This window comes from Etheostoma spectabile, chromosome 2 (genome assembly GCF_008692095.1).
Source record: "Etheostoma spectabile isolate EspeVRDwgs_2016 chromosome 2, UIUC_Espe_1.0, whole genome shotgun sequence".
Taxonomy (NCBI): domain Eukaryota; kingdom Metazoa; phylum Chordata; class Actinopteri; order Perciformes; family Percidae; genus Etheostoma; species Etheostoma spectabile.
The window spans coordinates 7,402,597-7,424,799 of NC_045734.1; the positions used below are offsets into that span (position 1 = coordinate 7,402,597).

The following is a 22,203-nucleotide window of genomic DNA, read 5'->3' on the forward strand; positions in this document are numbered from 1 at the left end:
TCTCTCTTGAGAGCTGTAACAATTGTTTTGGCCCCAAATCACCGGAAACATCAGGAAGTTGTTGGAAGTATCCATTTCCTAGCTCACTTCCACTGATAGTGGTCGGGGCTTTGGTAAACCACTGAAAACACCAGGGTGTGTGTTTTCTCCCTCAAACAGAGGCGTTACTGAAAGTTGATATAAGCCCCACAAAAAATAGATGATTTGCAGCTGAAATCCCAGTGGCTGTTTTCCCTTACCTTTTCATTCAACCCCAGGGGTGACAAATGCACATAAAACCTGTCGAAGGTATCCAAGCTTGCCAAAGCATTACCCACGGCACTCCTTTTAAATTGATGACAATGAGTTGCTGGCTGCAGGCAAAGAAAAGGATGGGCCGCAATTGTTCAATACGACCGTAAGAATTCACCTGGGTGTATCTTTCGTTACTTGGGTTTAACCACTGGAATGAAAGCTGCCATTAAAAGGGCAAACATAATCAGGTATAGACAGCCATATCCTATTAAAGGCATGCTCTTGTCCGCTAACTACACCATTGTCTGGTGACGAATACAGATAGGCGCCATCATTATAGGGTGGAGTTTTCAACAGGCTTTTGGCGCTCTGAGCAATTATCTTATAGGTCAGGTCACCACAGACTAATTATGTTATGTTAAAAAAGTCAATGGACAACACTGGGACAATTAGAGAAGCTTTAGAAAGTACTTATACTACACAAGGAAAGGAAGAATAGGTACAACAGGAAGTAAAATGAGCATTCAGCAAGATTTGATAGCTATCGGATGGTTCTTTGCTCCAGCTCTCTCTCCTTAACTTAGACATGACAAACCAAACTTCCTGTGTGTGTGGGTGTGTGTGTGTGTGTGTGTGTGTGTGTGTGTGTTCCTTTCGTTGCCCTTTGCGTGTTCTGGCATAAGAGCTCTGCTCAAAGTTCAGTACGTCCAAGTACAATAACAGCATTTCAGAGAAAAGAGAGAGAGAGAGAGAGAGAGAGAGAGAGAGAGAGAGAGAGAGAGAGAGAGAGAGAGAGAGAGAGAGAGAGAGAGAGAGAGAGAAAGTGATTCACCAGGTAATAAACACTGCTCACTCTCCCACAGAAAAGGTGGGCAACCCATGTCAACAACAACAGATGAACTAGCTCAGAGCTCTAATAACTCCTCTATATAGGAAAGAAAACTAAACTACTAGTGGACTGACTGTCTAAAGTACTTAGTGTGTGTGTGTGTGTGTGTGTGTGTGTGTGTGGCCAAACCATCCTTGTTCTAATTTGTACCCAAGTAATAAACAGAATTTAATTAAATTTAAACATTTTACATAGAGCACACGATTGTCTGTCTGTCTGTCACAGCCCATATCCTGTTGAGTCTTTTATCCAGGGAATACAATTCTTCTCAGCCGCCAAATCAAGGCTTAGGAGCCTAAAACCGCCGTTGTCATGTCTGTGGGTGGGATGAGATCTGTGCCATCACACAACTGAGCACTGGTTCATCTTTGAAGATGTCGGACCCAAACAGCATTATTCAAATTCACTGATGTCATACTGCTTTAGAACACTTAATTCATATCCAGCTGACTGGCACAATTTTCACCCCACATGGCTCTGCCTCGTTTTCTCTCTACTTGTTCAAATCCCCTTGAAAGCAAAGCTATATCAAACCGTTAAGTTCTAAACTCTCTGACGTTGGGATTGCAGTATTGTCTGCTATAGGGAAGAGCTAGCCTTGCACTTTAATGACAAACTAAAGTCACAGAACAGCCAAAACATCAAGGACTTGTTTACTTGGCAGAAATAAGGTGGGCCTAAGCCTTTCATCCTGGGCTTTATGGAGTCAATGTGGGTCTGTGCTGAAAAAGGGCATCCAACCCCACCCAAGGCGTCAAGCAAAGTTGTCAAATGTGTTTGAAGCTTGAGTGTATGCACAAGGCTGTAGTCCATGATAGAAGGCTAACTAGTTAGCTTGGAACACATGCACGTTCCAAAACCCACACACAAAACATAGGCCTTAACGTCTTTTCCTTTTTCCCACCCCTTGGTAGAGCTTTGTAGATATGCCAAGGGCCTATGCTTCCAATGCAATTTTAGAACATGTAATTACAGAGACTTACATGTAAATTTAAACATTTTCAAAAACCTGTAATATGCGGTGGGAATGCCATATTGAGTTGATAATGTAGAAAGATATCAGGCCTATTTTCATCTCGTTTAATACCACAGATATAGAAAATAAAATATAATTTGTAATCGTTCCTCAAGGCATTCAATTCAACTAAAAACATTGGCTAGTAAACATGTTACTGTCATTTTAACTGGCACTCTGCATACATCACTGTCTTCTCTAGTAAGCAGCTACACTTGGCTCCTTGTTTTCTCTCCCCACCCACCTGTCTACCTCCACTCTCTGCTGCAATCGTCACAAACAATGAAGAAAGGAAATCAAAGCAACAAAGCAGGGATTTAATGAAGTTGTCTTTGTCCAAACCACTCTTTGTTTAACTTGACTGAAGGAGCTCTGGTGTCCCACTGTTAAAAGTTTTAACATGCTTTGATATGCGTGAATGGCTCTAATTGTTTTATGCTTCAGTATCCTTTAGGTCCTTCAGTTTTTTTTAGAGATCTCTTCTGACACGTATTTAAAAAAAAGAAAAAAAACGCAAAGATACAGCCAATTCTAGACATGTGAGCTAGGAAGACTTTCAACTGCTGAATAAGTGATAATTCACCGTAGGCCTGGAGAAAGAAAGCTATGTATGCAATAGAACCAAATAAGCCAGTCAGTTTGAGATCTGCTGCTTTAGTGTAGGGATGTAACGATTAACCACGGTAGAAATATTGACAGTAACAATTAATGTTTTCTTTTAAAATATCCTTATTATTGCGGTGGATTACCACGGTGTGGAAACGCTGTGTTTAAGCCTTCCCAGCTTCATCCAAAGCTCCTGAAGTTGCCGCGCAGGCGCACCGCCCTCAGACAGGAGAAGGGGACAGAACGTAGCAGACAGTTTTCTTTATCTTTTTTCTTTTCTTTCCCATTTTCAGACTTGTTGAATAGCTGATAGATTAATATTACACAGCAAATTGTTTAATATTACTTGTGCAGCCACGTGTTGATATTCAAGTTGTGTATGGCCATTTTGCTAGCAACATGCAATCTCCAGTAGACACCACATGCTTAGCTTTTGAAGGTGTATTACAGTGTTTGCTCCGTTTTGGATATATGCGCTGTAATAGATGTGGCTTATTCTCGGTTTTTGTTACTGAGAAATACGTTACATTTATGTTACTTATTACAGAGAAATTAATGTAATTCTTAGTCATGTTTCCTGTTATGTGCTGGTATAACATTTAGTTTTGGTAAATAACATTCATAGTAAGTCAGATGCTCATTAATGTCCTCATTAATTATTTGCTTACATTTCAGAACCACATCCAACTTCACATGTAACGTCAAATACAACTTCATAGTTAACTTCATGTTGGAGTTGTAAATAAATCTTCAGACATCTCTGGTTCTAGTTCTTACCGGACACCCTACAGCAGGCCAGTGGTTCAGTAGCCAGTTTTCAATAGTTTTTACAAGCCTATTGCCTATATTTTTGTAATATAACAAACACAGTTACGCTTTTTGAAACTATTTCAGCTTGTGTAGGCCTATCAGTGCTTTCTGAACATATTGAACACACTTTTAAATCTACCGTAATAATACCGAGATCCGTGGTAATTTTGGTAACTATAACCATGAGGTTACATTTTCATACCGTTACATCCCTACTTCAGCGTAAACATTCCTTTCCAGTTATGGTCCTATAATGTCACAGGGTCCTCGTCCATAGAAGGGCAAAAACACACATATACACTGAAGGACTCATGATTGTAAAGATATTTTCATCACAGCTCGAGCTCTGCCTACGTTATGTATGACTGCTTTGTCAAAAGATAAATATTCAATTTCCCAGCGCTTTGCGTTTTCAGCCCCCCAAAGTTCTTATCAGCATAATGTCAACTGATCTTGTCATGCATGCAGATGAAACACCAACCTTATGTGTCTGCATACCTAAGGTTTCCCCTTTTCTTTATCAGTTATTTTTTCTTTCTTTTCCTGTCCATTGGGGAGTGCCCAGTACTACAGTGAGGCTTGTTTGGGAGGCATGCTACATGATAAATCCTTATTTGGTCAGAAAAAAATCACATTGCCACTTCCAACAAAAATAACTCTTGCGTTTGTTGATGTGACAACCTTGGGAAACAGGACCACACACACGTCAGTGAGGACAAACTGGAGCAACTGCTTCACTGCCCATTCCTCATTTCAGTTTAATGCATTCAAAGCTGTGTGTAAGCTAGGTAAGAAAGAATAACTAATTTAGTAAATGGCACTTTCAGAGACATACATGGTTTAGCCATCTCATGTTGCTACTGTGATCTATGTTAGTCAAAATGGAAGTCACTTAAGTCACATTAACTGATTGTTGGTCTTGATTTATCTTATATTGTTATATTGACAATGCTAATGGCTCTGAGAGGGTCTATGCACACGTGTAGAACACATTCGTCAATGGATTCACACTCCAGTCCAGCATTGCAAGAATAAATCTGAAAACATATACGGAGAGGCTCAGAATGTACATGTAGTATTTTCACTGCTATTCAACTAAACATAGCCGGCTCCTGCAACTTTAAAAGACTCCAATGAAATATTAATCATCACACCATTTGCAGAGTACCATATGAGAATACACTTTAGAGTGTTAGAGTGGAAAAAACCCCTGTAGGCTCAACCCACTCCTGTCCTGGGCTAAAATATGGTGTTCACACTGCTCTTCCCTTTTCACAAGAAAGGGAACAGGAACCTCACAGCAGCTCCCTAGCCTGTCAGCCAAGCATTACACTACATCTCAAAACCCTCGACCAAAGTCATTTTATATGTAGTATAATTCTTTATATATGTTTGCCATATTTGTGATAATTAAAGCTGCTGGCTTTGGATGAACCAGTCAGTATATCCCAACTAACCCCTGCTTACATGAAAAGAATAGGATGTGACCTGTGATCGTACAACAAGCTATTAATTTTAATATGTAGACTGTACACTGGAAGTAGGGCTAGCCTTCAAAGTTTGAGTCTGAGCTGATTTCTTTGTAGTTGTTCAAGGTAAGCAGCCATGTTCAAGGTTACCATTTTTCTTGGGATACAATATAACCTCATGAGTCAGAGCAGGGACTTCCTGTTCTGAGGAAGCAATTTATAGTGGAATAACCGATACAGTAACAGCAATCTTACCTGTCTTGGCGTTAACGGCAAAAAAACCCTGGGGATTGCCGCTGGTGATCCTGTAGGTGAGTTTATCACTGGCCTTGGCGTCTGGATCAACTGCATTTATCTGGATGATTGACACATCTTTAGGGGAGTTCTCCATCACGGAGGGGTAGTAGACAGGTTCTGAGGTTTGCGGTGCATTGTCGTTGACATCCTGCACTTCGATGTAGACCTCGACAAAGGCAGAGAGCGGCACCACGCCGCAATCCATTGCGTAGACTGTGAGCCAGTAGTGAGGTGTTGTCTCATGATCCAAGAGTTCTTGTGTTCGGATAACACCTGAGACATGGGAAAGACGTAAGCATACTCTTTAGCGTGCGGTCTGTCAGGGAACATGTGCCATGAGTTTTACATCACTGCCTGAACTATCTGTGACCTCTGAGATCGATTTGTAGCAATGAAGAGAACAGAAGCTTGAACACCAGCTGCCGCTGGGCAAGCGGATATAGGAGGTTGGTTCAAGGCACTTAGACTGAAACATGTCATGGTGGTACATTAACAACAACCAGTCAGTGTACTCTTTTTTACATTCACTGGCAGGGAAGTTTTTTTTACTGCCATGTGGGGCTGTAGCCTTCAGCTGCGCAAACAAAAGAGCTTTCAGAGACCTGTGAGTTGTATAAGTTGACAATGGTTAAATGGAAAAGTGGAGGATGGGTCAGTTTGGCAAACTGAAAGAACTAAGGGGGCTATGTGAAATTATGGGACTGACTGAGAATATAGGAAAGTCTGAATGCAGTTAAAGCAACACTATGTAACATCTCCCGCTTCCGTACCCCTACAGGTTGTCTCATTGCAGCTCCTGCTTCGGTACCCCTAAAAGTTGTCTCATCGGAACTACAGCTCCCGCTTTGGTCCCCCTACAGATTGTCTCATTGGAACAACAGCTTGCGCAACCTGACTCAAGTTGTAGTTTCAATTAGACAACCTGTATGAGGACTGAAGTGGGAAATGTTACATAATGTTGCTTTAGAGTTAAATAGCACAAAGGTCTTTTGAGTAATTATGACCCAATGCACTATGGCAAAAGACCAGAGGTGTAACAATCGTATCAACAAGGTACGTTTTAATGCCATAAAAAATGCTATGTAATTGGTTAACTGTTAAAACAATGTTCTGTTGGATGCAGACATACATGCTTGACCTCTCAACTTGAACACTTGTTAAAATGTTTGAATAGCAGAAACTGGCAAGCCGTGTGAATGTTCTTTCTGAGGAAAAGCTAAGAGCAAAGTTCACAGAAGTGAATTTGCTTTAGTGCTTTTCATTCCCACCCGAGCCCACTTACAAGCCCTCACTTTTTCAATGTGTGTGTTTAAATAGGTGTGTTTCAGTTTGAAGCCTAGGCTATGTGTTAGTTTGCTTGTGAAAAGTTATAGGCTTCCTAATGTGTTTACATGACCACTAATAATTCAATTATAACCAGATTAAGGTTTTTGAATTATTTAATGCAAGCAGGAAAAGTGTCACAATGTGAACCTTATGCAAAGCCATAAGCAACAATCTAACAATAACAAAAAGTGGGAAAACTGTTAGGCATGTGGATGTCATAGTATAGCAGTTACCTTGATTAGTTATTCAATGCAATCACTGTCAACAAACTGAATAATGCAATGCATTTAACATTTTCATATGATTTTCTTTTGTTAAAAGTCAGTGCAGACAAAATAAAAAATCCTCTGAGCTGTTGATATTGAAAAGGACCATATTATTTAGGTTACTTGCACATGTGAGGCAGCAAAGGGCAATATACACACAGATATCTTTCAGACAATGGAAACCCTGACAACCTCTATAATAACAACCATTTTCATGTTTGTGTTATTTGCAATACCTCCATAACCTTGATAAGTGGAATGGAAATGTATGGCTTTATTTGATTGTATTATTATCTGTAAACTAATAAAAGTGAATGATGGTCTAAGCACACCCATATCATTAGCGGTTATGGGTACTGTTCATTTTCCAGACTGAATCTATAACATACTAACTGGCCGCCCAGATAAGGGAGCCTCAACGAAACCATTCACATAAGGACACATTTCAAAAGGTCAAATAGTTTACATAGACCATCTCTTTGCTGCTGCTGCTGCTGCCTGTGTTTACCCACTGTAACTTGATGAACTGCGAGGAAGGAGTGTAACTGAGAGCAGCCAACAGGTTCTGAGGTTTTGCCTCGGGTAAAGACAGATTTCTCAGAGAAGAGATAACACTCCAAATGGCTTCTCACAAAATTCTCAATTTTAACACGGAAGGGGAGTTTGGTGGCACAGCTCATTTATTCTCTCGCCGCGCTTTACTTTGGCATCCCTGCATTTTCGGCCTGGGATCCTGTCTTGTTATTAGTCATCATTATAGCTTGAGTTGTGTAATAAGAGGGGTATGCACGAAAGGGAAAATAGGTAGCTCCCTAATGTTTCCTAAAGTCAAGGACCCCATGGCGAAAAACAACATCGACCAGTACATAAAGAATGCAAAGTAGATGACTCTGTATATTTAACTAATGGCTTAACACAGAGAGGAACACAGCTAAATATATAGGGGTGCACGATTCAGAAAATGTCACGATTCGATATTGATTTTTAGAATCAAGATTCGATTCAAAATCGATTTATGATTTATAAATTATTCACAGTATATAAATGTAGTTACTTTTCCCATGTGATAGTATCCACGCCATAACAAAATGAAAAAAATAAATTAAATCAAATAAAAATTATGAATACATTTTTGGAATTCTATGAATAGATTTTGAATCTGTAGAGCTTGAATCGCGATACAAATGTGAATTGATTTTTTTGCACAACCCCAATAAAATGCAATTTATTTTCGCAATTATTTTGAAATAAATAACACATTATTGACTAATTTATGATGTTATTGAAGCTGACAACTTGAAGTGTGTCCCTAATGGAAGAAACCATGTGAAAGAAATTGCAATTGTTGGACATAAATAAGAAACGCAGATGTGAATGTGAGGCATCCAGAGCAGAAACACAAAAGAATAGGAAGATAAATGTTTCGGGCACCTTTAGAGAGGGAACTGGTGGAAAAGGTGAACTGAAATAGAGAATGTTAAAGATAAGAATGAAGGTGAAAATGGTTAAAGGGGTTGGTGTGAGGGTAGGAGGTACAGTAGAGCAGAGTGCTATTAAGACAAAGTACAAGAGAAAATAAGAGACAAATGGGAAAGTATGAGAAATATTTTTGCCTGTGCCAAGGAGAAGCCCATGCTTGAATGCTCATGTGTTTGACTGGCAGAAACCAGCCTAGCAGAACAAGTCTACTTTCTCCAGTGTCATGCGTTTTGCTCACTGTTCTTCACCCTGTCTCTGTCAGCATAAAGGAGATAGCTTAATATGTTGCAGTTAAAAAACTGGCAACAAGAATACAACTGCAGCTGCAAGAAGAACGTTACTGTCCACCACAAATTTGCCTTTTCCAACTAAATGCCAGCCAACTTGCACACTAAAACTTAATTTTGGCCATATTTATCTCTGAAGAGACTCAAAAACAGAACAACTTGACCTAAAATGTGTAAAACGGCACAGAGTATGAAAAGCTAATTGTCAAGGACTTTGGCTGACTAGTTTCAAACAAAGCACATGAGAGACGAATCTGAAGAATTTAGTTGCCACACCTATTCCTTATACCTAACCTACCCACTGAGGCAGGAGCAAAACCTGCCCGTAGGCCACGAGAAAAAAAAACAGACTGTGCCCCAGATTTGCTTTCCGTTTTTTTTTTTCCTTGCTCCGTTCTTTTCCCTCTGGCTTTGTTCTTCAAAGTTACTTGAGCACAGTGGCAGTGTAGTGGAGCCTTCAGACACCCAAGAAGGATTTCAATTTATCAAGACCAACAGGTATTTTATATATGATTGTACCTAAATCAAGGCTATGTACAGATTCACAATGAGTTTCTTCTATAACAACTTCCAGTGACAGTGAAGCCAAAGTTGGAAGAGGGTGACATTTTATTTTTGAAAATCAGCTTGAATCTGCTCACAGCATGTTACAAGTTGTCAAGTGAAACAAAGAAATGTACTAAATATACTGCATGCTTCCATTACAAGATTAAGACTCACAAATTCCAGATTATCAGTCTTGCTGATTTTCTTATTTCACACCAACTATGGGAACTTGCTATGGGAAATGTTGTGACTGCATACTGCCAGTCTGACGTACGCCAGGACTTCCTTGACTTCCTTCATTCTGCCGTTGAGAAATTGGAGTTAGCTTTGAACTACCTCCGGTAATTCCGCTCACCCATACCCCACATTCCTCAGCCTTCTCAGGCCTCTCACTCACATGCTTACATTAACTTTCTCAGTGCTTTATCCCCTCTTCTCTCTCTGCAGTCCTGGCAAAATGCTTCAAATTCCACTACCACATTGTAGGGCCTGGTGTAATAGAAATAGTCCTAAAGTAAGCTTTCTGTTAGCCAGCAACTTAATATCACATCATCCCAAAGTTCCCAGACATCTGTAGCCAAGATCCGTGCTTCAAAGACATCAAGCCTGTTGCAATGCTTGAAACCTTTTGAAAATTTCATAGATATAAAAAGCATGGTCCAAGGTTTTGTTGTTGTATTATTCAAAGCATTGTCTGGAGCATTGATTTCATAACAGCGGTGCAATACGATGAGTTTTTTTTTTAGTCAAAGGCAAAAGATTCTTAAAACCTTAAGTCACTGTGAATAAAAAAATGCATGTGGACTGGGTTGCGCAGTCTATTCATAAGTCTATTACTAATTTTGTGTGTAATGGTTTTGCTAAGTGTGTGTCCTTCCAAAGTTCTTAGTAACTAATAGTTTCAAACTAAATATGAGTTTGCAGTATTCATGCAGTTTAGCATGAGTGGCAAATATTTCATTATGCAATCCTAGCTAGGTGATTTAGCAAAACCTCACTAGCATAAAGTTCTATTATTTCAGGTACCTTGTGTTTTTTTGTAACATGTGCACTACCAGTCAAAGGTTTGGACACACTTTCTCATTCAGGAAAGTGTGTCCAAACTTTTGACTGGTACTGTAATTAAACGTGCAAAGTATTGGGTGCCCAGATAGCTCAGTTGGTTGAGCAGGCGCCCATAAACATTATAGAGGTTTACTCCTCAATGCAGAGGGCACATGTTTGACTACAGCCTGCGGCCCTTTGCTGTTTGTCATTCCCCCTCTCTCTCCCCTTTCATGTCTCCATCTGTCCTGTCAAAATAAAGGCCGAAAATGCCCAAAACATAATCTTAAAAAAAAACAAAAAAAAACTGCAAAGTATTACTTCATATAATGGAGACTGGAGATCCTTATTTCTTGTTGAAAGAGAAATCTATTCTTGGGACATGTTTGTTTCTACTGTTTCAACTGAATTGTATTAATGTTGATATTGTTTGGATGATTTCGGTTTGTTCAAATTCTGCATTAGCAAAACATTTCAAAAAAATATATAAAATAAGAAATCTTTCCCCGGACAAGTGACTTTTGTGCATGGACAAGTGAAATGTAAATGTACTTGTAGGGAAAAGTGCCTTAAAAAGTTAATGTCAAGCCCTGATTTGCATGCAAAAAAAATGTATACGTATGTATTTCTATGAACAGGCTTACAGTACATGTCATGGCTCTCTCACTACCCTTAATTCCCTCTGTTTTTTTTGCCCTAAAGAAAGCTGTTTAGTGCTGCTATGTGTGGGTTGCTGCTATTTTTAATGTACTAAAGATTAAATATGAAATAGCCACTTCTGATAGGTCTCAGAGATAATCATAATGGTGATACAGTATCACACAAAAGCCATTGTCTATCTTATCTCATTCAATATCCCAGACTATTGAGCCAGTGAGCCATTTCCACTTCACGCATTACTGTGCACGCTGTATATTGTCAGTAGCGACAGAGAAATGGCTGTCAACAGCTGGCTAAAGGGAACATGGTACTCAAGACAAGCTCCATCATTTCACCAGCCTAACAATGGAGAACACTGAGTCTGTCAGTGTATAGTGTATAGTTTATAGGTTTTTTTTTACAGCCAGTACTGATAATGAGCTCAGAATGTCTTAATAAGCGATAATGTAAAAGGTTGCCTTGAGAAAACATGACAAGCATTTTTTTATTCACTGACAATGAGCCTCGGAAAGAGACTGAAAAAATATTTTGATAGACTTATTACATTTCTGTGATGTGTCTGTATATTTTTTTCTTTCCTTGTTTAACAGAAAATTGCCTATTATTTCCAGTTGAGATAGCATTTTTGGGACTCAAAGGCCTTTGAAGAGGCCTTAGAGCAATACTCCTTGATTCAATATCACAGTATTATTTAGGTGTAGTTATAATACCTCCTAGCTCTCTGCCTGTGCCTTTGGTAACAATGAGGGAAACACAGGGTCCGTGTTCATTCATCTTCCTTTTCTATCATTTTCTATCTTCCTACACTAAATCTCTCTCTCTCTCTCTCTCTCTCTTTCTCTTTCTATTCCGAATGTACATGTTAACCCCAGCTGGCCTAAGGAGGATGTAGACTTTGAGCTCAAAGCAAACAGTTTTCCCTTCATACGAGTTGAGATTCATGTCCTCTGCCCAGGTGCGACTGCATTGACCAGGAAATGATCTCCTGCTGGCTTCTCACCCATGAAGCAAAGCCAATCATCATAGAATGTGACTACAGATCGATAGGCTACCTCTCGAACAGACACAACAAAGGACAAAAAAAAACACTATAACAATAAAACACTATAAGCTTCAAGACAGAAATGGGGGGAAACTGCTAAAATAGGTATGGTAACAAAATCCACCTACTAGTACCTCTGCAGCTTACTAATTACCTCATTATATATCTTGAGTCCCTGCTGGTTTCCTGGCAACCTCACTGTTACAACAACTCCAAAACTATGCCCAGCCAAAAAAACATCGGAAACACAACTCCCTGTAAAAAAACACAACCTGATGTTTTTACACTTCAGTTTATCTAAGGATATATATCATGTTAATTAGAGGGTTGGAAGTTCACACCTGTTCTAGTTTTTAAGCTAAGATAAGATATTCTTATCAACCAGTTCAACGCGAGAGGTATTGATCTTCTCATCTAGCCTAACTTGCGGCAAGAAGGTGAATAGGCAAAATTTCCCAAAAATTCAAAACTATTTATTTAGCAAGGCAAAGTCATCAGGTTATATTATATTATGAAGGTGGGGATGTTGTTGTGTCCACATTCTAAAGTTTTAATCTTTAAGAGATTTGGCAAAATTAAGCGTAGATAAAAACTAAATAAAAATTCCCCCCAATTTGACCCAAATTATTGGTGTTTTTGGTACACACTTGTTTAGACACTTCACTGCACCCTACATGGATTTGTGGTCAGGGCTCTTGTCAAGTACCAGACAGCATGAAATGCTTGAAATAGTTGCTGAAATTTGAATAACAGGATAAGAGCATGTCGGTATGGCTTATATCTCTGCCATGATTTAGATAGAGAGCCCCTGGTGAAGATGCTGAAAATGTGTCTGTGTGGAAGATGCTAATGTTTTCAAAATATCATTTCTGTTTGTGCTCCGTAATGCTCTACAATGCGGTTCATGTCAGGGGTTTTGTTTAGCACCAGTGGCTTGAAGTATTAAATAACAACAAACTTAAACTGTTTAATGAAACCGGGTTTAGAGCATTGTATTTTCCTAAATACAATAAGCAAATGTACGTAACATCCTTTTGGACTTTTAAATGTTCCATGGGGGCCACTGAAAAAAAACACTGTTTTAAAAGTGAAAACTCTGCAGTACTATCCACAGTATATCAACAGGAATAGAGAGTATAGCTCTACTTCATGATAGTGTTAGCATGACAATAATTAACACATAATGAAGCACATCCTCTGCACAAGGCAGCCTTACGTTACTTTAAAAAGATTTAATCGACTGAGAGAACAACATACTTTTAACTAGGGAAAGTGTGTTTTCCATTTAGCAAGCCCACAATCAACTTCGTCCCGCTGCACATTCCTGGTCCCGTCTCCACAGTAACAGCACTCAAGCAAAGATTACTTGGAATCATGTGCCACTTTGCTGTCCCCACTTTTATCTCAAACATATAGGCACTGGATGGAAAATCAGGGGCAGTGGGCAACAGCCTGACTGACCATAAACAAATACACGCATACACCTTGTCCTTATTGTCAAGAATCTGTTTACCTTTAATGAAAGACAATGGGGAAAGAAGTGAAGGACTTGCAATTTTTTGGGGAATGGAAAACACACTAACAGGACTTTGTTAGTATGCATCAAACTGTCTGTCAAACAGAGAACACATTTACAGCACAGGCTGCAAACAGATTCAAGTGAAAGGGCAATGCATATATTATCCAACAAGAAAGGGCAATGCATATATTATACAATCAGCATCTGCGTCTAATCTAGACATTCTCTGTTCTGGTCACCTTGTATACTGGATAATTTCACTTCAAGCTGAGACACAACTTGCTTTTGAGCACATGTTCAAAGTAAGTTGGGTGTTGTAGCTCCATACCATCACCTCCACGGCAATATAGCCTTGAATTACTCTTTACTTTCAAGTGGAGACGCTCAAATGGATTGCCCTGTGGCATACTTTGGTTCGTATATCTACATATAGTGTAGTATACAGCAGTATAGCGGTAGCGGTTACTAGAGGCGCATACCCTATCATTTACGCCACTAGGGTACCCACACAGCATCACCGTCAGCCCTCGGACGAAGCCACGGGGAACGTGTCAACTCAGGGATGGAGGTCTCCGTTTGGGCAGTGGTCCAAACTTGGTTGGCCATGATGAGGTAACAACAACCTTGAAAAAATTATATACAACATGCCAAATCACAGAAATGTCAATTCGCAAGGGACTAATATTATCACAGGACCTCGGATTTTGGTGAAAAATGGTAGATCATTTGCAGTGGAATGTTTACAAATTATAGACATGGCCGATTCGCATGGGATTAAGATCATAGACAACCTTCGTAATTATTAAAAATTACTAGAGGTCATGAGGTAATACTATTCCTGTGGGATGGGGCTTAAAACAGATTGATCCATCTAGACCTGATGCTCATGTTAACGTCATTCAATACCTAGGAGAATAGGAGAAAGATATTAAGGTATAATATATACGTAGGTAATAAATAGAAGAATAAAACTTGCAATGTACCTTCACACTTCCTTTATTTCCAATCAAGCACAGCCCATCATTCCTCGATTGTCTACAGACATTCTTAACTTCATATTATTGAAGGTGTGTGGCTCCCTTGCTCAAAAGCAAATCCAAGGACGTCACTGTCAAACACCCTTCAATTCAGGACATTTTACACCTAAGAATACTCCATCCTGCCGCCGAGATGAAGTTGTGCAATGGTTTATCTAAATGGGCTGAAAAATGCCTTATGTAAAGTTGGCTCTTTCCCTTTGACTTTTCCATTTTTCTGCATTTGTCTAGTTGGAGATTTTGATAAATTAGGGCTCAGTGTCTTGATTTCTGCCTTAGTCATCCCAGCATAAGGAAATGAAACGACAGTTACTCATTGGCAATAAATTTAAAAAAAACACCTCGCCCTTTTGGTTGATGTCTGAAGGTGTGTCAGGGGGGATGTGAGTCAGGTGTGTACTTGGAGGAGTGGAGACTTGATTAGGTTCATAATGATAAGGATTGTTTCAATGGTTCACAATACTACTGCCTCTTTTGGAAGTCTGATTTGAGCTTTTATGTGCAAGACTGATATTATAGTTGGGCCCTGCACAAGGAGTTACAGTCCTTACAACTGTTTTCACTACAGACCCACATACAGTATGCAGTGCTCTTTTGGAATACTCTGCAGCCATACTGTCAGTTAAGGGTGTGTCTAGCCTAAAAGAGCTATCTTTAAAATTAGTTTTCTGTGGTTTTATAGCTTTTCTGAAGAGGACAATACATTGTCCATTTGCCACACTTGCCTCTTCAAAATTGGCATGAGCCCTTGAAAATCCATATTGGTTGACCTCAAGGGCCCAAACATGTAAAACTGTAGCCAGCCAATTGGCATACAAGCCCTCATCACGAGTAAAGTGAATGCTTCCTACCCAGCATAAAATGGTGGAGAAACAAAGTGCACTGGTGGGTGGCAAAATAACTCAAACGTCTTGCAAACTATGAGATGCTGATTTATTTCTCAAGATTGGTTGAATAAACCAGGGTTAAAAGCTAATGCTAGACTTATATTCAACAGCAAAATGTCCATCTTTTATTTTTGCTGAATCTCCAAGTTGGTTAATATGTTAAACATGAGCAGTTGATTTCAGTAGGCTACATTAAAGTTCCAGGTTTTTGCTCTGAGTCTTTTAGGTCCCTGTCAGTCAAAATTCGCTTTGACTATTAGCAAGTTTTCCAATTAAAGCGAGGAATGGTAAATTTGGTCTACAGCAGCATGGGAAGAGGCCCAGAAAAGAGTCTTGATAAGAGTAAGTTTAAATTAAGATGGCACTGAGCCAGTGACCACAGAGCTTTTAATAACACAGAGAATGTCCAGGCAAACAGTTGCCATGGACTCCCTGAGCAGTCTGACAGAATAGGAACCATATCTGGTAAAGACGTGTGCATAAAAGGGTTTCTTTTACTTGGCATTGATGTAAATGAGAACATGATGGCATTCAATAAACAGCAATCACCACTTTTAAATTTAATCGCAATGTCTCACAAACAAATAACATTGTTTGTTTCTTGTGTGGTTTGGGAACGTCAGGCAAGCCTGTTCTAAAACACAACCCATGTTCAGATTTGTTAGATACGCCTACTCTAGGAGACTCACTCACTAGGCCTACTTCTAGCATCAAACACCACAGAGTGCAATGTTTTGTTTTTTTCACAGCAACACTCTGTTACCCACAAACTAGTATAGTTACTGTGTTATTGTGGATACCACAGAAAGAGGAATAGCTAAAACTAAGAATAGTGATTTATACTCTGGTAATAGAACAAACACACCAAAACAACATCAGGCAACAAACTGATGTAACTGATCTTAACAAAAAAAACTGCACGGGTGAAGAAATCCAAGTGTTAAGTAGTACAGATAAATACTTGGAACAGTCTTCCCTCACTCCCTCACAGCCCAAAAAAAGATTCCATGACTGAAGGTGTGTGGCTCCTGGCATTTTTCCTTACACCGCTTTTTCATTTGTTTTACAATTTCGTAACTATTTTAGAACATTCTGGTTTAGATTCACAACGTGCAGCTGCAGAGCTGAATATAAGCGGTGAGTGCACCCCCGCTTATATTTTCCTTTTTAGAAGGAAATATTCTAAATGTATATGGCAGTCTTACAAACCACACCCGTCATCTAGTGAAATCATAGGAGGGGCATTACCACCTTGGCTGTATTTAGTTGTCTACTGACCTCAGATGTAATCCATAATAACAGGACCCAACCCAGGACAATCCTATCATTGCACCTCCAGATAATCACTTAATATAGGCCTCTGGGATTAAGTAGAAGATCAGACCAGGCTCCCTGTCTCTGTAACCCTACACAGGATTTGAAGTTAGACATGGACTACCACTGGCCTGCATGTGGCCCTATCAAGGCTAATACTCTAGCCCTGCAGTCCATCTTAAATCTATACTAGTCCTTGCAAATTCAACTTCCATTACAGTCCACTTAGTACATAAATATGAAGAAACTGGACTAAAACATCATGAAGCAGCACTTGTAATTCTTGCACGAAGGCAAATGCAGTCACTAGCTCGCAGCATGTCTGTTCATAAAACAAAATCTCATTACAAATCAGAATCCAACCACTACCACAGAAACAATCACAGACACACCACAGCTGACACACAGCCCTGTAGGACAGATTCTTCATAAAGGCTTGTCTCCTCATACTAAATGTACCAGACAGAAGCAATTATTTCCCAATAGGTTCACCAAGGAGACTTCCTGTCAACTTATTGAATAATTCACATACTGTATCGGATTCTTAATAAACTAAAAATATAAAACACTTTTAGAACGGTACCGGTCAGCAGTACACTAGAAAAATGCATTTCCAGCTTTCTTATGTAGATATGAACCTTTGAGGTTGCATGTGCCAAGAAAAATCTATGTATTATGCATTAAGATTCACTGCCTCATTTAGATATTAAATATGTATAATGCAGAGAAAAAAATGTAATTTCAAATAGGGGGTGCTGCTCGAGAATGTGGTTACTAAGTTTTAGAAGGAGGGCAGCGAGCCAAGTTCAAAACTTCCAAATGAGGTGATTGCCAGGTTTTGGGTAGGAACTCCTGGAATTCCAGACTGCTTATTTTGAGCTAATTTGAGTCAGCTGTTAAAATCATTCTGGGCAGCTGAGCAAGTATTAACATATTTTCAGCAGCATAAGATGAAACCTGCAAGCAAATTCTGCCTTTATATGCTGTTATAAAAAACGTTACATTTCTAAATGCTATTAGAATGTTTGAGTCTTAGCTCCAACAAACCATGGGCATTTTTTAAATGAGTAGTATTTAAAACAAGAAAAAAAAAAAAAAGAGTATGAATTAATACAGTGAGAGCACGGCTGCAAAATGAGGAGGTGAAACCACTTAGAAACTTCTTATAACCCCAACTACTCAAGAATGCCCACACAGGTCTAAGAGATAGCCGGTCCATCTGCTAATGCCGTCAATTCTCCCAAAGAGAAAAAATGACTGGAATCAGGAACCTTACCCGTCTCCTTGAAGACTTCCTTACCTCATTGTTCCACACAATGAAATTAATTGAATAAACTCTAACTGCATGAAACTTTCCTTATGCAAATTATTTCAAGCGCATGCATCCATATTTCAAAGGAAAACACAAGCTTCACACAGCCAGTAGTAACACAGAGAAAAGAGACTTACCAGTTTCCTCATCTATGGTAAATATCCCCAGGCCAGATCCAGCTCGTATGGAGTATCGAATCTGTCCGTCTTGGTCTTTGTCTTCATCTTCAGCAGATACAGTCATCACCAAAGTCCCGACAGGTGCATCCTCTTTTATAAATCCCTTTTCCACAAATGACCGGAACAAAGGCCTGTAGAGATTCTCGTTCACATCCACTATGTCCACCTCAATGAAGCAGGTTGACGACAAGGACATGGGCTTCCCTTTGTCTTTAGCTTTTGCCGTCAGGTTGTACACCTGTTTTGTCTCATAGTCTAGATTTTGCACGATCCGCACAGCACCGCTGAGTTTGTCTACTTCAAAATTCCCGTCTCCGTTATCAATAAGGCTGTATCGTACCTGACTGGAAGGTCCCATATCAGGATCGTGAGCCTCCAGCCACATAATTACAGTACCGATAGGAAGGTCTTCTCTTATCTTCACGCGATAGTTAGGGGGGACAAATCTTGGTGGATTATCATTCACATCTTCCAAGGTAATTTTAAGAGGCACTGTGGACACCAACTGTGGCTCGGTCACTGCCTGGTCTCGTGCGGCGATTTTCAAGACATAAACTGGATGGAGCTCACGATCCAACGGCTTGGTCACAGTCACGACACCGGTCTCCTCATGGATCGCAAAATGATCTGTGCCTCCCAAAATTGAATACTTCAGGACTCCATTATCTCCTTGATCCTTGTCTGTTGAATCCACTTGGATGATTTCCGTCCCGACAGGTGTGCTCTCACTTATTTCAACTGAATACGAATCTTGCAAAAATTGAGGGCTGTTATCGTTCGCATCTAGGATCTTAACGCCCAAAAGGCGTGATGAGGATTTCTGTGGTAAGCCGAGATCGTAAACTGTAATGTTGAGGGTGTACTGGTCTGTTGTTTCCCTGTCCAGAGGAGAAAAAACCAAAAGCCAACCGGTTTCCATATCTACTTTGAAGCAGCTTTCTGTGTCTCCTCCTGAAATAACGTAGACTAGTTTCCCATTGAAGCCGCTGTCTGAGTCCGTGGCACTTAAATGGACAATTCGGGCCCCAACAGGCAGGTCCTCTTTAACTTCAATAACACTGGGGAAAGACTCTGCAAACTGAGGAGCGTACCGGTTGACTGAGTGAAAGTCCATAAAGTTGTCATCCGGCTCAGTTTGCGTGTGGATTTTGCTGCCCTGAAGTAGCTTTTCAGCCAACATGGTAGCGATACCAGTTTCAACGCATTTTAACTGGACGGGCTTGCGGGCCGTGATGACAGTTATGTTCATGACCATTGGCTGAGTCTCGCGTTCGCCATCCGTCGCAATGACTTGTAAACTATGAAAGGAAACTTTAGCTGCCTCTCCCTCGCTCAGCGTGTGCTTCAGGGAGAGCACACCAGAGTTTGGGTTCAATTCGAACAGATCAAGATCATTCCCAGCTTTAATATGGTACCGCACTAGCTGCAGCTCATCAGCATCTATGGCGGACACAGTTGTTATCTGCTCTCCCTCGCCGTGATCTCTTGGCACAGTCACTTCACAGTCTACATTTTCAAACAAGGGCTTATTGTCATTCAGGTTATTTAATGTTATGGTGACTGATACCTCCACCTCCCTCCGGTAAGGGGATCCCCAATCTGATGCCCTGACTTTGAGATTATAAATCCTTGGCATGAGCTCATAATCTAGGACCTCTGAGGTACTGATGACACCAGAGAAGTAGTCAACGACAAATGGTTGAGGGCTCATGTTGGTAATGCTGTAGGTCACATAGCCATTATCGCCTGTGTCCAAATCAATGGCTTTAACTGTTACCACACTGGTCCCTATAGGTGCATTCTCATCGACACTGGCCTTGTATGATGTCTGCTGGAACTCAGGTGCATTGTTATTCACATCAATCACATCAACGATTACTTTAGTTGCCGCGTTTTTGTCACTGGTGATTACGTCTAGCTCAAACCGGGGGGCAAAATCAGCATTGATTGGTCCTGAAGTGCTGATCAAGCCAGTATCGGGATTGATAGTAAATCTGTTCCTGTCAGATTTGTGTTTAAAGGCATACTTTAGCTGTGGATACTTTGGCACGGCTGTTACCATAGTGACAGGTGTGAGAAGAGGGGCAAATTCACTAAGATTGACTCTGTAAACGGCCTTTTCAAATATAGGAGGGCCCACTTTGAAATGTGCAGAAGTGACATGTACCAATTTAGCAGATGAAAATTGAGGTGGGCTGCCTTTGTCCTTCGCCTGTAAAGTGAGGTTGTATCCAAAAGGCTGGCTGTCCCAGTCTACATCTTTGACAGCTTTTATTTTATACTCCTTGCTCCCGGGGCTGCTTCTCACAGCCTTGAACTGCTGAAGAGGGTCACCAGCCACAATGCTCAATGAGGCTATCTCTCCATTTGGTCCCTGGTCACTGTCCTCCACTGTCACAATAGCATAGGTGGGGTCATGGTCTGCATCTGAGGGGGCCAAGGTTACAGCAGTGATTACAGGTGCATGCTCATTGGCCTGCTCCACCCTCACTGTGAGTTTGGCCATGCTGCTGAAACCACTGCTGCCGTACAGCTTCATTCCTCTGTCCACTGCAAGGATCTCCAACTCGTACAGCTTTGTCTCAGTGTAGTCGAGTTTGCCGGTCAGCGTCACTACACCGCTTGTTGGATGAACGGCAAACATGTCCGTCCACTCCCTAAAACTATAGTAGTATTCTCCGTTGGTACCGATATCTGCATCCGTTGCCGTGACTTTGGCCACGCTTGTGCGTATGGCCGTGTTCTCTGGCAGCGAGATGCTATACGATGTTGGGGAGAAGAGAGGCCTCAGATCATTGGTGTCCTGTACCTGCACCTTAACTCTAGTGCGACACTCAAAACTAGTGCTCCTCTCTGAAGCTTTAACAATCAGCATGTAGTGGTCTTTAACCTCCCGATTCAGAATGGCAGTGCTGCCTCCTTTGGTCCTTATTCGCAAAAAACTGAAATCTCCCAGCAGGTAGTCCTCTGCTTTGAATAAGTTCTCATTGTCTCCAGAGATGATTTTGTACCGTATCTCCCAGGCTGGGTTTGTGATGTAGATCCCCATCTTGGTGTGACTCTCCAAGTAAGTCTTAGCAGCAGAGTTCTCATATATGGTGGCATTGTAAACAGAGTGGGTGAATTGCATGGAGGGGGCCCTCGCCATCCTTGGGTTCCCTGCGCAGCCACAGAGGAGCTGCAGGAGCAGCACAAGCAGCGAAACCAAGTGCTTACCCATTATCGTACCGTGATCTTCACAGAATCACCTGGAAACAAACAAAATAGAATTGTTAGTATTATAACACGGTACCGTGCAAGTGCTTTAAGTGCATCAAATTAACTGTAATTACAATTAATCAAATACAAACTCGCAAACAACTACATGAAATCAGCATTTTCTACAAACATCTCTCATGAAAAGATGTACGGTAAATGCTTAAAACGGCCTTCCTTTCATCACTTTGCACCTTCCCAGACTCCTTCAAATGTCATGACAAGTGACGGCTGGACTGATGAATAGCCAAATAGGTTTCATGTGGTAATAAGATAAAAGCAGAGCGGTCAGTCAGGTGACAAGATGTCTGCACAGTGCAAGATGCCATATGTGCACTTCCTAACAGCGGAACACCATTTATCCAAACATCTGCTTAATGAGCTCCGAGAAAGAACTGGCAATAAGAACATCTGTAAATCTTTCATTTCCTTTCCGGTACAAAAACAGTTTCAATGTAAGACTGCGCATTTAATACTGCATTGTATAGAAATGCATTAAAAATTACATTTCTGCTCACCCACTCAGTATATGAAAATAAATATATAAATGAAATTAAAATTAAAAAAGATTACACAAGCAAAAACAACTATCTAATTCAATAAACTGACTTTTCTGCCAGTAAGAATAAGGATTTATAACTAAATTAAATACAAGGGTGCTCTTTTCTATGTCGTCGAGTTACGACTATGGAACTGCTTTAAAATTGCAGATTCATTCGTTTACAGCCGC

At 40.4% G+C, this 22,203-nt stretch overlaps 1 protein-coding gene across 11 annotated transcripts in view; it reads right to left on the minus strand.

The window, feature by feature from the left end:
* fat1a (FAT atypical cadherin 1a) overlaps positions 1–22,203 on the minus strand; it is an 80,223-nt gene that overhangs the window by 55,180 nt on the left and 2,840 nt on the right. For all 11 annotated transcript variants that reach the window (XR_004333183.1, XR_004333186.1, XM_032524183.1 and 8 more), the window contains exons 2-3: positions 18,177–21,466; positions 5,279–5,593 (exon numbers count right to left, since the gene is read on the minus strand). Coding sequence is in view for 9 of the 11 variants with exons in the window: in XM_032524183.1 (XP_032380074.1) it covers positions 5,279–5,593; positions 18,177–21,438 (3,577 nt within the window). In the remaining 2 variants the exon portion in view is untranslated. The remainder of the gene's footprint in view (positions 1–5,278; positions 5,594–18,176; positions 21,467–22,203) is intronic.